This window comes from Opisthocomus hoazin, chromosome 7, assembly GCF_030867145.1.
Source record: "Opisthocomus hoazin isolate bOpiHoa1 chromosome 7, bOpiHoa1.hap1, whole genome shotgun sequence".
NCBI lineage: Eukaryota > Metazoa > Chordata > Aves > Opisthocomiformes > Opisthocomidae > Opisthocomus > Opisthocomus hoazin.
Window position 1 is genome coordinate 45,830,753 of NC_134420.1, and position 12,332 is coordinate 45,843,084.

The 12,332-nt window shown below is 48.0% G+C and overlaps 1 protein-coding gene across 12 annotated transcripts in view; it reads right to left on the bottom strand.

The window, feature by feature from the left end:
• The window catches only part of RALGAPA1 (Ral GTPase activating protein catalytic subunit alpha 1), a 141,847-nt gene extending 137,515 nt beyond the window's left edge, over positions 1-4,332 (bottom strand). For all 12 annotated transcript variants that reach the window (XM_075425367.1, XM_075425366.1, XM_075425365.1 and 9 more), the window contains exon 1: positions 3,989-4,332. In XM_075425367.1, the coding sequence (XP_075281482.1) occupies positions 3,989-4,094 (106 nt within the window). In that variant the 5' untranslated portion in view covers positions 4,095-4,332. The remainder of the gene's footprint in view (positions 1-3,988) is intronic.
• Between the last annotated feature and the right edge of the window lie 8,000 nt (positions 4,333-12,332).

Here is a 12,332-nt window from a genome sequence, read left to right on the forward strand (position 1 = left end):
GAAGAATAGTCTGATAAAGTCACATACTGACCAAGATAGCATTAGGGAACTGTATGAGACTTAAAGGTACTTCCCAGAACTAATACAGTGAAAAAAAAAAAAAAGGGGGGGGGGGGAATGAATGGGTAGAAACTAATCCACCTCAAAGGAAACAAATCTCTTAAAGCAGATAGTTCCAGCTGTTTCAAGAAAAATACTGCTGCAGCAGGAAAACAATGAAAAGCAGATTACCTTCACTCAGACCGGTTCGTCCCAGGATATGGGACTTCAATCTATTTCCAAATTTTCTTAGCATTTCTCAGTGATAACAATATTTATTACTACTTGAGGTCTCCTAAAGGCTTTAACCTCCATTAAAAAAAAAAAACTTATGTTTGTGACATGCATAAATTGGTCACGTATTACATTTACTTTAACAAATAACTTAATCAATTCTGAATTAGTCACCTAAATTTCACTGAATTTTCCTTGGTTCCTGAATTACAAAAAAAGGCTGAATAGAGCTATACTGAAGCAGAGCAGAGAACCAGCCAGACAGGACACTGCAGTGAAGTGGCAAAGAGCAGTTACGTACAAAGAGTTTCAGCAAAAAAAATACAACTCCATTTCCCCCAGTATGGCTACAACTGATAAGTCTAGCACTCAGGAGCTTCCCAAGCCAAAAATCTTTTACTGCCACTTCAGATTTGGTAGGCCTTAATAGACTTTATTTCCTAGCCTTTTTCATATATGTTTATATAATTTTCACTATCTGCCCCTACAGAAAGAGATTCCAAAGCTTTCAGTGTCTTCTCGCATTCAAGTTTTACTCTCACCTGAGTCATTCCCATCTCTGAATCCTCTACACACTGATTGTAGCAATAAGACTACTAAAGCTTTAATGATATTTGGCGTAATGGTACACCACTGTTTCACCAAGACATGAAATTTTCTATATTCCTTATGCAGTCAGACTAATTTACATTTTCTACTAAATTTAAACTTTGTCACCAATGACACAATAATTTTTCCTGAAATAATACAACTCACTGCATTCTAAGTTATCTTGTAAAAGGCATTTAAATAATCCCATCTAATGTACGCTACCTTTAATTTATTAATAATAAACGTCACTTGCCTTGGTGCTATCCGTTCACTTAGCTTCTTATCAAGCTCTCTGAAATTGTTCAGTCTCTTCTGGTCTTTACTAACAACCACATTATACTACCTTAAATACTTTTAGATGATGCCTGACTTGCACCATCGCCTTGCAGGACCCAACTGTCAATCCTTTCCCATAATGAAATGTTTTATATTTCTCCTCTTTGGCTAACAGACAACCAGCAGTCTATAATTCACAGGCACTCTGCTCTTTTCATGACTATTCCATTATTTTAGCTTACTGGAGAACTGCTGCTTTGGACTCCTTGATACAGTATTCCCTTTCCTCCCCTCAAGTCTTAAACCACGAATACAAGGCCATGCTTCAGTTTCTCTTTGCCGAACCAACAGCAATAAAAAATTAACTCTGGTCCAATACACTTTGCAAGCCTACTGAAACGATTTTAAGTTTAAGAATGCAGGAAAATTCTCTCCTTCTCCTGGATGTGAAACAGCAGGGAATTCTCTTCTGGATAGCCTTTTAGTCTCCAATATGCAGGGCCTAAGAGCAATAAGCAAGACAAACCTTTTTTCAGTCATAAAGATGCTGAACAGAGCTGAACTGAGATTTCCTCCCCTCTCCCCTCAGCCAGTCTGTTGGCAATAGCTAGCATGGCTCCCTTGAGCACATGGAAACGCCAATTATTACTGAGCTGGGGGATTGTCACTGAAGAAAAAAGATAAACAGGAAAATAGAGCACTACGCTGCTCAAGCTGCAGGATGGTGCCTGCACGCAAAGCCACCTCAGGTAGCAGTCTGTCTTACGTTGGCACATTATTTTTTTAATCTGGTCCTGCAGACTAGTCAAAGAAACAATTGGAGAATAAGGGGCATAGAGCTTATGCTTTGAAAGCCAGTTTCAGGAGCTGAGCAATTCAAGGAATATAACAAGGTGATCACAGCAGAAGACAGACTTCACATAATCTGCTCTATACTTCTCTTGCACTAGGGTAGGAATATGTAGAGAAATATCCTACGGCCTCTGCCCCAAAGAAAGACCTTGGTTTTGTACCTCTTGCATCTAAGAATATTGGCGTAACAACAAAATCTTGTAGATGCATCCAAGACAGACAAGCTGAAGAGTACCGTCACACCTTTAGCTACTTACACAGGCACGCACTGTATTCTCGCAAATGCAGAGAAAGGATGTGTGGGAGCTGTGCTTCAACAGCTGAGATGTACGCATGTGCGGGGGGAAAAGGTGAATGGCCATCACATGAAAACATGCCCCAGCAGATTTAGTCTGTCGTACAGTCAGTAAGCAGAAACCTTAGATTAGATAAGAATGTCTGCTTGATGCAGAGCTCATGACTTACACCTTACAGAATGCATCCAAGTATTAACAAAGCTGAAGGAAAATCTTGTAAATAAAAGACAAGCAACAGCAATATCAAATCTAGAACAGATCAGGTCAAAATCACACAGATTGTTTTGCAGGCTAAAGCAAAACTAGAAATACTCATAATATTTTAGCCAGCAAACCTAAATTCAGAGAGGTACTTAGTTTCTTTATGAAGCTCTTTCCTCTTCAGTTTCAGCTGATGAAGTAGCTAAAAATAAATAGAAATCAACATAAAGCAAGCCACAACTGGCTCAGTACAGCTAGTCAAGACGAGTGGTAACATTCTGAGTGAGGCAAGAGGATACATCTGACAACTGAAGTGTCTTGGATAGCTAGCTAACCAACCATCCTCTATTTCAAAAGTCTAAATCATTATTACGTTGCAGAAAATCCGTCACGCAGCAGCAGATGCTGTCATTCGGGAACACCTGTTCCTTCAAACATCAATGCAAAAGAAAAAAAGGGAGCAATAACCATTTTCCTCTGAAAGGAAAGAATCTAACTTGGGAGGCCAAGGACAAAGTATGTAAATACCCCAAGACTGTGGGCAGAAATCAAAACAATCCATTCAGTACTCAGTGCCAAATACGGAATGCAGTTGCCCTTGACCCAGCCCTACTCACTTGTTGATAAACTGTCAGAAGCAACACATGCACCTACATCAGGCCCAAAAGACTCTCTGGAGCAAACTTCTTTTTTCAAGGACAGCTTGATGACAATGACTTAGATTTTTACAAACACACACAACTAACATATGTTTTGGAATGGTTAACTCTGTTCCCCACCCCCCCCCTCCGCTTTTTCATTAGGCAATTATTGCATCTGATCACAATTTCTAATTCATTGGTCAGGTTAAGCAGCTCTTCACACGGAACCGCAGCAGTACTTTAGTGCTTATGTCCCCTCCTTGACCAACTGGCAAACCAAGTGTTTTCAGACTACGCATATGAGTGCTCATCTGTATCTACTCTCCTGAGCACTTACTGTTGTAGCTCTTACCTTGAAAACGCGCACGAACGCAAGTTGATACCGTAAGCATTTAGGGGAGACGGATGAGGGAGGCACAAGCACCTTCATCGCTCACCGCACGCTTCTGTCCGAGCGTACTGACTTCGCAGCGTTAGTGCAGCTCTCGGGAACGCTTCACGGGGGCAGCGCACCAGCTCTGCGCCTCCACCACGGCCGCCGAACGAATCCCACCCCGGCCGCGCTGGAAACGTACGCGCCTCAGCACGGCGGCCCCCGGCACACAGCCGAAACCCCGCCGGGCCGGCCCCGGGGCCCCTCGTCCCGCCGCCGCGCCGGAGCTGGCCTGGGCCGGGGCGACGTGGGGGGGGGGGGGGGGAGTGGGTCTCCCGGCGGGGCAGAGCCCCGAGCCCGCCTCCCGCCCCTCGGGACCCTCCAAGTTCCCGCTCCTTGCTGCGCCGGGACGCGGGGCCGGCGACCCCACCGCCCCCGGGCCGTCGCCCGCCGCTGACCCGCTCCCTCCCGGCCGGCCGCCTCACCGATGAGGACGCGCAGGTGCTTGAGGCGGGTGAGCGGGTCCTTGCGGGTGTCCAGCACCTTCTGCGTGGATTTCCGCACGTCCCCGTGCGGCTTCTTGGAGAACATCCCGCCGGGGACGACCCCGACGCCGCGCTCCAGAGACGGGCAGCGGCCTCCGGATCCGCCCGCACCGGGGCCCCTACATAGCCGACAGCGGCGGCAGCGCCACCTCCTCCCCCTGCCTCCGGCTCGGGTGCGGCGGGGATGGGGGGACGCGGCGCGGAGGCAACTCCCCGCGGGCCCGAGGCGGGGGGGGACGGGCCGGGCCTAGACTCCCCCTTCCTCCTTCCCTTCTTCTCCTCCCGCTGCTTCACGACAGCCGTCAGGTGCGACCCCAGGCGTCCCTATGACAACCGCGCCGTGACGTCACGGCTGGCGCTCTCCAGCGCACCTCCGAGGCGCGGCGGGCGGGCAGGACGGACGGACCGACAGACGGGCGGGGAGTTGCGGCTGCCCGGGGCCGGGGAGCCGGCGGCGGAGCGGCGCAGCGCGGGGCTCGCTGCGGGACCCCCCGCGCCACCAGCCGCTGCTGCCGGGGGCCGCGCTTTAGCGGTGTGTAAGCGAAAGACAACGTTACCCCATTACGTGGCTGCTTCTGGCTTTGCAGAGACACTGGAGGGGGGGGAATCCCCTGGGAACAAGGCGATAAACCCCAAAGTTTCACCCTAAGAGCCTGACGTTGGTTCATAATCATGAAATTTATGAAACGGAGGATTCTTGGGCTTTTCGATAGACATCTGCTGTTGTGTCGTTGAAGACTCGTGATTTCCAGTGCCTCGTTGCTTGGGTGTTTTTAAATAGGCCCTGGTGCTTGGTTTTGCATTGAGGAAATCCAGTTCCCTGAGCTAAGAGTCCGATTACAACAGCTGGAGTTTTCCATATTGGCAATATTCAACTATTTGAGACTGTTGTCAAACAGAGTTGTCAACATTCACTTACCTCTTACTTAAATACCATCACCTGAGTATTTCAATGCATGACCGGTAACAGTTCATGTTACAAGCACAAGGCAGTGGGATTTAGTCAGCAGGACGTCGGTGGGGAAATCGGTGTCCATTCTCTACCATCTCCGTAAACGAGATCTGAAGATTAGCAGTGTGGTAGCTAGTACTACAATCATTTATTTTACCACAACACAGTACATTTTAGCTCTCTAAGATCTGACAACAATACATGAATTTATGTGCTTTGTTTTCTAAATTTCATTAATTCTAAGGACATTTTTGTATTTTGACAGTCTTTAAAAAAAATACATTTTCTCTGGAGAATTTGCTTGCTTTTTCTGATAATTTTTAGATATTTAACTCAAGACAGAGCTTAAAAGTAATAAACAGAGTAAGACATCTCCAAAATATTAAATGAAATGAGGGAGTGGTGTTAACCAAGATAATAATGGCCTTTATGGGGAGCCTACTCGTGCAGAGCACACCAGGCAGGAAGGGCGTGTTCTGTGCACACCGAGGGCCGTGATCTTGCAAAGGCTTGACTTTGAAGCATGTGACTTCGACACCTTTGATTATGTATGGAGGACAAGGTTAGAAAATAGCAGGATTAGTTAGGGAGGAGTTAGGTTCTGCTGCATTCCAGGCGGCTATTACTGTACCCATTCTCTGCATTTCCACTTTAATGAAAGAACTTTTTTTGTACAGCCATGAGGACACCCCCATAAGTAAGTTTAACTGAACTTTTAAAAGAGTAGTGTAGACAATTAAGTGCTGCAGAACTTTTTTCCCCTTCTTTTAACCCTCTCTTCAGGGCCCCATAGGGCATTTAAAGTAATGGAGGCAACTGGATCACACTCATACCATCAATTAACTTCTCACAGTTCATCTAGGATTTATGATTTCCAAGGAATTTAGCCATTGCCAAGTACTTAAAAAGACATACCAGTATTTTTTGATGTATCATAGAGAGCACAAAGCCTTCAGTTCTAGCCTGGTTCAACAGTTAACATTTAATTTGAGAAAAAGACCCACAAACCTAAATATTTAAGGTTTGAACAGTCAAAACCGAGGTTCTGTACAGTTTAGTACTCTAGCATAGCATATTGATGTTGGCCGCTTTGACCTAAGCAGTCAAATATCAGGATGCTGTAAGGTATTTCTAATAGGAGAATAATGGAACAGCTAGCCATTCCTTCGACAAATTCCTGTTCCTGTCAAAAAAGTCACAAATTCCCATTTCATTTGCACAACCCCATACCTCACAGATGAAATCTGGAATCTATATGCTTCTGTAATTAAGGGAAATATTTCGTCATGAGCTTCTACTCTCCTTAGCAACCAATTCTTGCTTTATCATCTTTTTTTTTTTTTGTTGCGCAGTGTATCAGCATTAATACCTTTGCATGAGCATCTGGTACAAAGGCAGAACACTGCAGTCTCTCCAACCACCAAAGATTCTAAGCTTGAATAAATTTCCATGAGCTACAGAATTAATGAAGCCAGATTTCCTCTGAATTTGTACTCTAGCCACTGAACGCCATGAGTCACCTCCTTCCACAACCATAAACCTTCCTTTGCTTAATCCTCCTCTATCTATTTGAGATGGGCAAGAGGCCCAACCACAGTGAAGTCCTAACTATGTGTATACAGGTTGGTGAGCTGACTGGTGTCTCTTGCAAAGGTAAAAACTAAGTTACACGTTTCCCTCAGTGGGACATTAATAGGGGTTCCTTGTTCCGGATACCATTTCACAGAACATGCAGAAACTTGGCATCTTTAACACTTGTGCTCTCGTGTGAAAAATGAGATCTAAATTAGACAATGGCTTCAAAAGTAGCAGGGAGAGTGCAATTGAAGAAAAAAACAAAACAAAACAAAACAAAACCAACTCAACAATCATTACCTAAGCTTTGTTTTCTTAACATGCTAGGACTATGTCAGCCATCCTCAGAGAACAGAAGGGTATATGGCCTGTCATGACGAGAAACTTTCATACACATGGAAGTTATTTTCAACCAATGTAACCATTACTAATTCCTGTCCAGCAGTGCCAGAGAATTTAGACTTTTGCTATGCAAAGTCAGCTCCAGCTCACAATGTTTGAGTTCTTATGCAAGCACTAGCACCCGTATCTGATATGAAAGAGGTTTTGAAATGTGAATACACTGATACAGTGGCAGTTACAACCTTTTTTTTTTTAACTGAAAGTGCTCAGACACTCTCTCTCAACCACTGAGATGTTTTCTTTTTCTTCCCCAACTTACAAAATAGTTTTGCAACATTGACAAACCCACAAAAGAACTTCCAGAAGAGACAAGCCCTGCAGAAACTCTGTATGTCTGCCAGTCTCTAGAGGAGAGCCAATTTTGTGCAGATTATTTGCTTTTTATCAAAGGAAATATTTTGCCCTTGATCTCTCCCGTTATCTCACCTGCAGGAGTAAGCAGGGTCTTTTAGAAATAAGTCATATCTCTCAGAGTTTATCTTGATTAGTAGTTTTAAGCTTACTTTACACCATTTGCAGCATACACCAGAATATCTTGCCTAGATAATATGTGAGCTGAGGGAGGAACATGATCCAATACATTTCAAACATAGCCAGTAGCTTGCACACCATGACTGCTACTTTAACTTGCTCTTGACCTTGTCCTGCAGGAAAATAGTCTTTTCAGTGTTCTTGTGACCCACCTCCTAATGCTGCACATTGAAATTGAGGGTGAAAAATCATATTTAATTTGATAGAGAATCCAGTTATCGTTTCTTTGTGATACAGGATAAAAATTATTTCAAGTGACATAATTTCGTTTGCCAGAGTTCACAAACACCCCAGTGCTACCACTTATTTCATAACCCATACTACAGGTGAGGCCTCAGAACTGATTAAAACCTTGCATGTATCTTCCAGATGAATTTCTCTCATGATTCTTCTTTCATCATTAATAACACATACTGACAGGCCTGGCTAATACGTTGATGTCCTGTCCCCTTTGGAGGACCTTGTCCCCCACAATCAAACTTGTGATGACCAGTCCAAGACAAGCTACATCTTCGAGCAGGGGGAAACTCCTAATGAGAAGATATTTCAAACTCATTAAGATGTGGTGCACTATATTGGATCAAACACAGTAAAAGCTCTTTCGTCCCTGCTGCTCCTTGAAGGTTTCATCTATACCTGTGTCCTACTGATTCACATTATGTATCTTTGGCTTCTCTCTTTACAGTCTACTCCTTGTCAGAAATACTCAGTTACTACGCAGTTACTCACTACAACAAAAGCTGGCAATCAGGTTGATAATCAGAAAGTTATTAACTGCTTTTCAGATTCTAGAGCGATACACGTTTCCACTCACTGTCTCCATTCAACATATTCAGCGCAAATTTATAGCTCTGCTTCTTAGCTTTTTCTGAAGATGTCTGGTCTGATACCCAGCATGCTTGTGCCAAGTTCCAATTTTCTGTGTGTTTCACAGACATGATTCAGTAGCCAAATTCAGATTATTGGCTTAAGTGCCCAGACTAAGTTCTAGGAAGCCGATGGCTGCATTTCCAAGCTTTTCCCTTCATGTGTGTGCGTTCCCATCTTCAATCATCCCTCTCTTTCCCAAACTGTGAAAGCAGATTATCATCTGTCAAGGTCTGTGCTGGCCAGCATTTCATTTATAATGATTGTTATTGCATCCAAATGTTTTCAGTACCAGCTTTCTACAGAATTGCCAGTTTTGAATTCTACGTTGTTGCCAACTGTTCCTGTTAATGGACTATGTCTCTCTAATTGTTCAAAAATACCACATACAGCTGTTAATCCCCACTTCCCCAGTAAATGCAGAGCCGAGCTGATGTGGATGATGACAATCATCTTCTTCTTATTGGCTGTTTTACTCTGATGAAAGGTATAAGTCATGATCCAGAAAGAATTCATAGCTTTGTAGGCACCTAATGTTCCTTTCACTTATCTTGATAAAATGGTCAATCTACCAACTGATCCTCTGGTAGCTGACTGGACTCCTAGCTGGTATGTACACACAGTAAGACACAAAGCTTTGCAAGTCCTCTAGTTAGTCAGCCAGAATTTCTTCTCCCCCCCCGCCGCCCCCCAACTTCTAGCACACATCTGGCCCTAGATAGCTGATTAAGACAGGTGTTACCACTTTATGTGTTAAGGGCTTATAGGTGATCTGATTAATTAACTTCATATTTCTGGGAACAAATTATAAGCTGCCACTAGCACTGTGCCACAATATACAGCTCCTAGAAATACTCTTTTCTCTTAGGTTTTCTAGGACTCCATTTGGAAAGCCAGGTTAACTACAGCCAGTACCTTTTTTTTTTCTCCTCAAGACATAGATGTTTGTATTGCTTTAGCTGGGTACTCCCCCCTCCCGCCACACCTCCTGGCTTCAAACAGAATAGAAGCAGCATGTAAAATTGTGTATTACTAAAAAAAAATTCTGGCTCAATTCCCCATCCTGATTGCCGATTTCCACTATGGTATGGGAAATTAGATTTCCTTTTGGGGCTTATTTTTAGTTCTCTTAGACCTTGTTCCAACTGTTTGGACAGGAAATTACAATCAGGCCAAAAGTTTCCTGATTTCCTGCCATTCCTTTCCCTGTAACTGTTTCCCATAGTTTTTTTTGTAGTCTGGAGCATTTGATTTCTAGTCTTTTTATCTTGCTAGTCCAAAATGCAACACTTGAATTTGGGATTGTCAGACATTTTTTATTTCTGGTTTCTTTTTGTCAAATCCCTACGGGTCTCTTAAGAGAAATTTCTGATACAGTTTGTGAAATTCACTGGTTTTCTTTGGGGGTGTCTCCAGCTCTTCTTTCAGGACTTCTCGTAAATCCTTTCAGCCATTTGTGTATCAGACATCATTGCTAACACTTTTGCTACGTTACCACAAAGGAATACCAGCTTAAAAAACAGCTCTTTGGTAAATGCCTTTATAAGTATTTAAAACTATATGAATGTCCTGGTTTTGGTTGGGATGGAGTTAATTTGCTTCCTAGTAGCTGGTATAGTGCTGTGTTTTGGATTTAGTATGAAAAGAACGTTGATAATGCAGGGATGTTTTAGTTACTGGTGAGCAGTGCTTACACAGAGCCAAGGCCTTTTCTGCTTCTCACTCCACGCCACCAGGGAGGAGGCTGGGGGAGCACAAGAAGCTTGGAGGGGACACAGCCATGACAGCTGACCCCGACTCACCCAAGGGATATTCCATGCCGTGTGACACCATGCTCAGCACATAAAGCTGAGGGAAGAAGAAGGAAGGGGGACGAATGGAGCGATGGCGTTTGCCTTCCCATGCAACCCTTACATGCAATGGAGCCCTGCTTCCCTGGAGATGGCTGAACACCTGCCTGCCGATGGGCAGCAGGGAATGAATTCCTTCTTTTGCTTTGCCTGCACACGTGGCTTTTGCTTTACCTATTAAACTGTCGTTATGTCAACCCACGAGTTTTCTCACTATTACCCCTTTGATTCCCTCTCCTATCCCATCCAGGGGGAGCGAGCGAGCGACTGCGGGGTGCTGAGCTGCCGGCTGGGTTTAGACCACGACAAGCAACCAGCAGTCGCCCAGATTTTGGGGTCCCACACGTTGTTTCTGAGCAGGGGAGCACCTGAGGACGGGCGCAGCCGCTGTGGCTCTGCCGGGTCACCTGCGCCATTACTAACGCCCCGCCCCCTTAGCGACGGCCACGCGGTGCCCCCGGACGTCCGTCCCCGCCGCTGCCCCCTGGCGGCGGCGGCGCGCATGGCTCCTCCAGCGCGGAGCATGCGCGGGGCGCGGAGCATGCGCGGGCGGCGGCGGCCCGCCCTGCCCTGCCCTGCCCTCCCCGCGGGGTGCCACGCGCTGCCGGCGGCGGGAGGGCGGGCTGTGAGGAGGGGCCCGGGCAGGAGCCGTGTCCGCAGCCCCCCGCTCGCGGGGCGGGGCTCGTTCCCGTCCTGCAGCAGTGCTGCTGGGCGCCGTCCGTGTTTCCTGGCGTGCACTTGAAATTGTGAAAGTTGCGATGGGCGTGGAGAAAGCACGGCCGGTTCTGCCGGGTCCCTGGCGGCTGCAGGGACGGAGACTCCCGAAACGGCAGGGATGGCGCTTGCGCAGGGAAGGGCGGAAGGTGGGCGGTTTTCCCCAGTGTTTCTCTCTCCGTGTTGTTGGAGAAGAGGTGGCACGCCTGCCTGCGCTCCTCTTGGAAATCAGTTGCTTCGGATATACGGAGACGTGGGAGAAAAGTGAGGCAGAGCGATGGTTACGGAGGGCGAGGTGGGCAGCTGCTGCCACGGGGGTGGAAGTCCCTGGGGAAGCTCAGAAGGTACTGCCTGCCTCCCAGCGCAGCCCGCGTCGCGTCCTTCCAGCCTGCGGAGAGCGACCAGATCTGCGTCTCCCCGTGCGAAGAACTGCTGCTGCCGGGGGAACGCAGCCTTGACCCCGCTGGCGCGGCACGTCGCAGCGCGTCCCCGGGGCACGCGGAGCTGCTCCGCTGCTCCTGCAGCTGGCCCGGACTTCGAGGGCAGCCTGTGCTGCGTGCAGGCGAGCTCGCCGTCGCCCCAGAGATGCTGCCCGCGCTCACCCTGCGCAGGCCACAGCCTGCGGTGTGCTTCAGGGCTCCGGAGGGTCCCTGCCAGACCGTCCCCTGCACCGGTACGTGCTGAGGGGAAGCTGATCGGTCCCTCCGAGGAAGGGGGCAGCGGGCACCGCTCACTCCAGTAAGCATCGTCTGTGTTCAGGGCATCTTACGTAGCACAGCGAACGGCAGTTGGTGAAAAGTACTGATACTTCAAAGCCGAGAACCCGATCCCAGCCCCACACAGACTACAGCATATCCCTTCAGTCGCTTCTCACGGTTGCCGTCAGCGTCAGGGGACAAAGTTAAGCCTGACTCAGTTTAAAGCGCACCACAGAACGCAAAACCGAGGAAGAAGCAGGTTCTGGAGGGGAGGGACCTCTGTCCCCTGGAGCCCCGGGGGACGCCTGACCGGGATGCAAAGCTCCTGGGTGGCAGCGTGGGCGCGGCGTTGCCAGGCGGGCGGTGCGGGCAGCCGTGAGGCCCCGCGTCCTCCCTCCGCTGCTCCGGCAGGGAACGGCAACGGTCGCACCCCCGGCCCCGCAGGCCCGCTCCCCCCGCCCGGGCCACCTAAGGGAGACGCGGGCAGGTGCGAAGCGCTCCTCCGTCAGGCTGCCCGCCACGGAGCCTGTCAGTGACGAGCAGCCCCGCGAGCGCCCCGGGACGGGGACGGGGGCGCGGGCAGCCCTCGCTCCCCGCCCGGCCCCTCACGGTCCCCCGCGGAGCGGCGCCGCCCCCCTCCCCTGCGCCGCTCCGGGCGGACGACAATTCCCAGAATGCCCCGCGCGGGGGCCAAC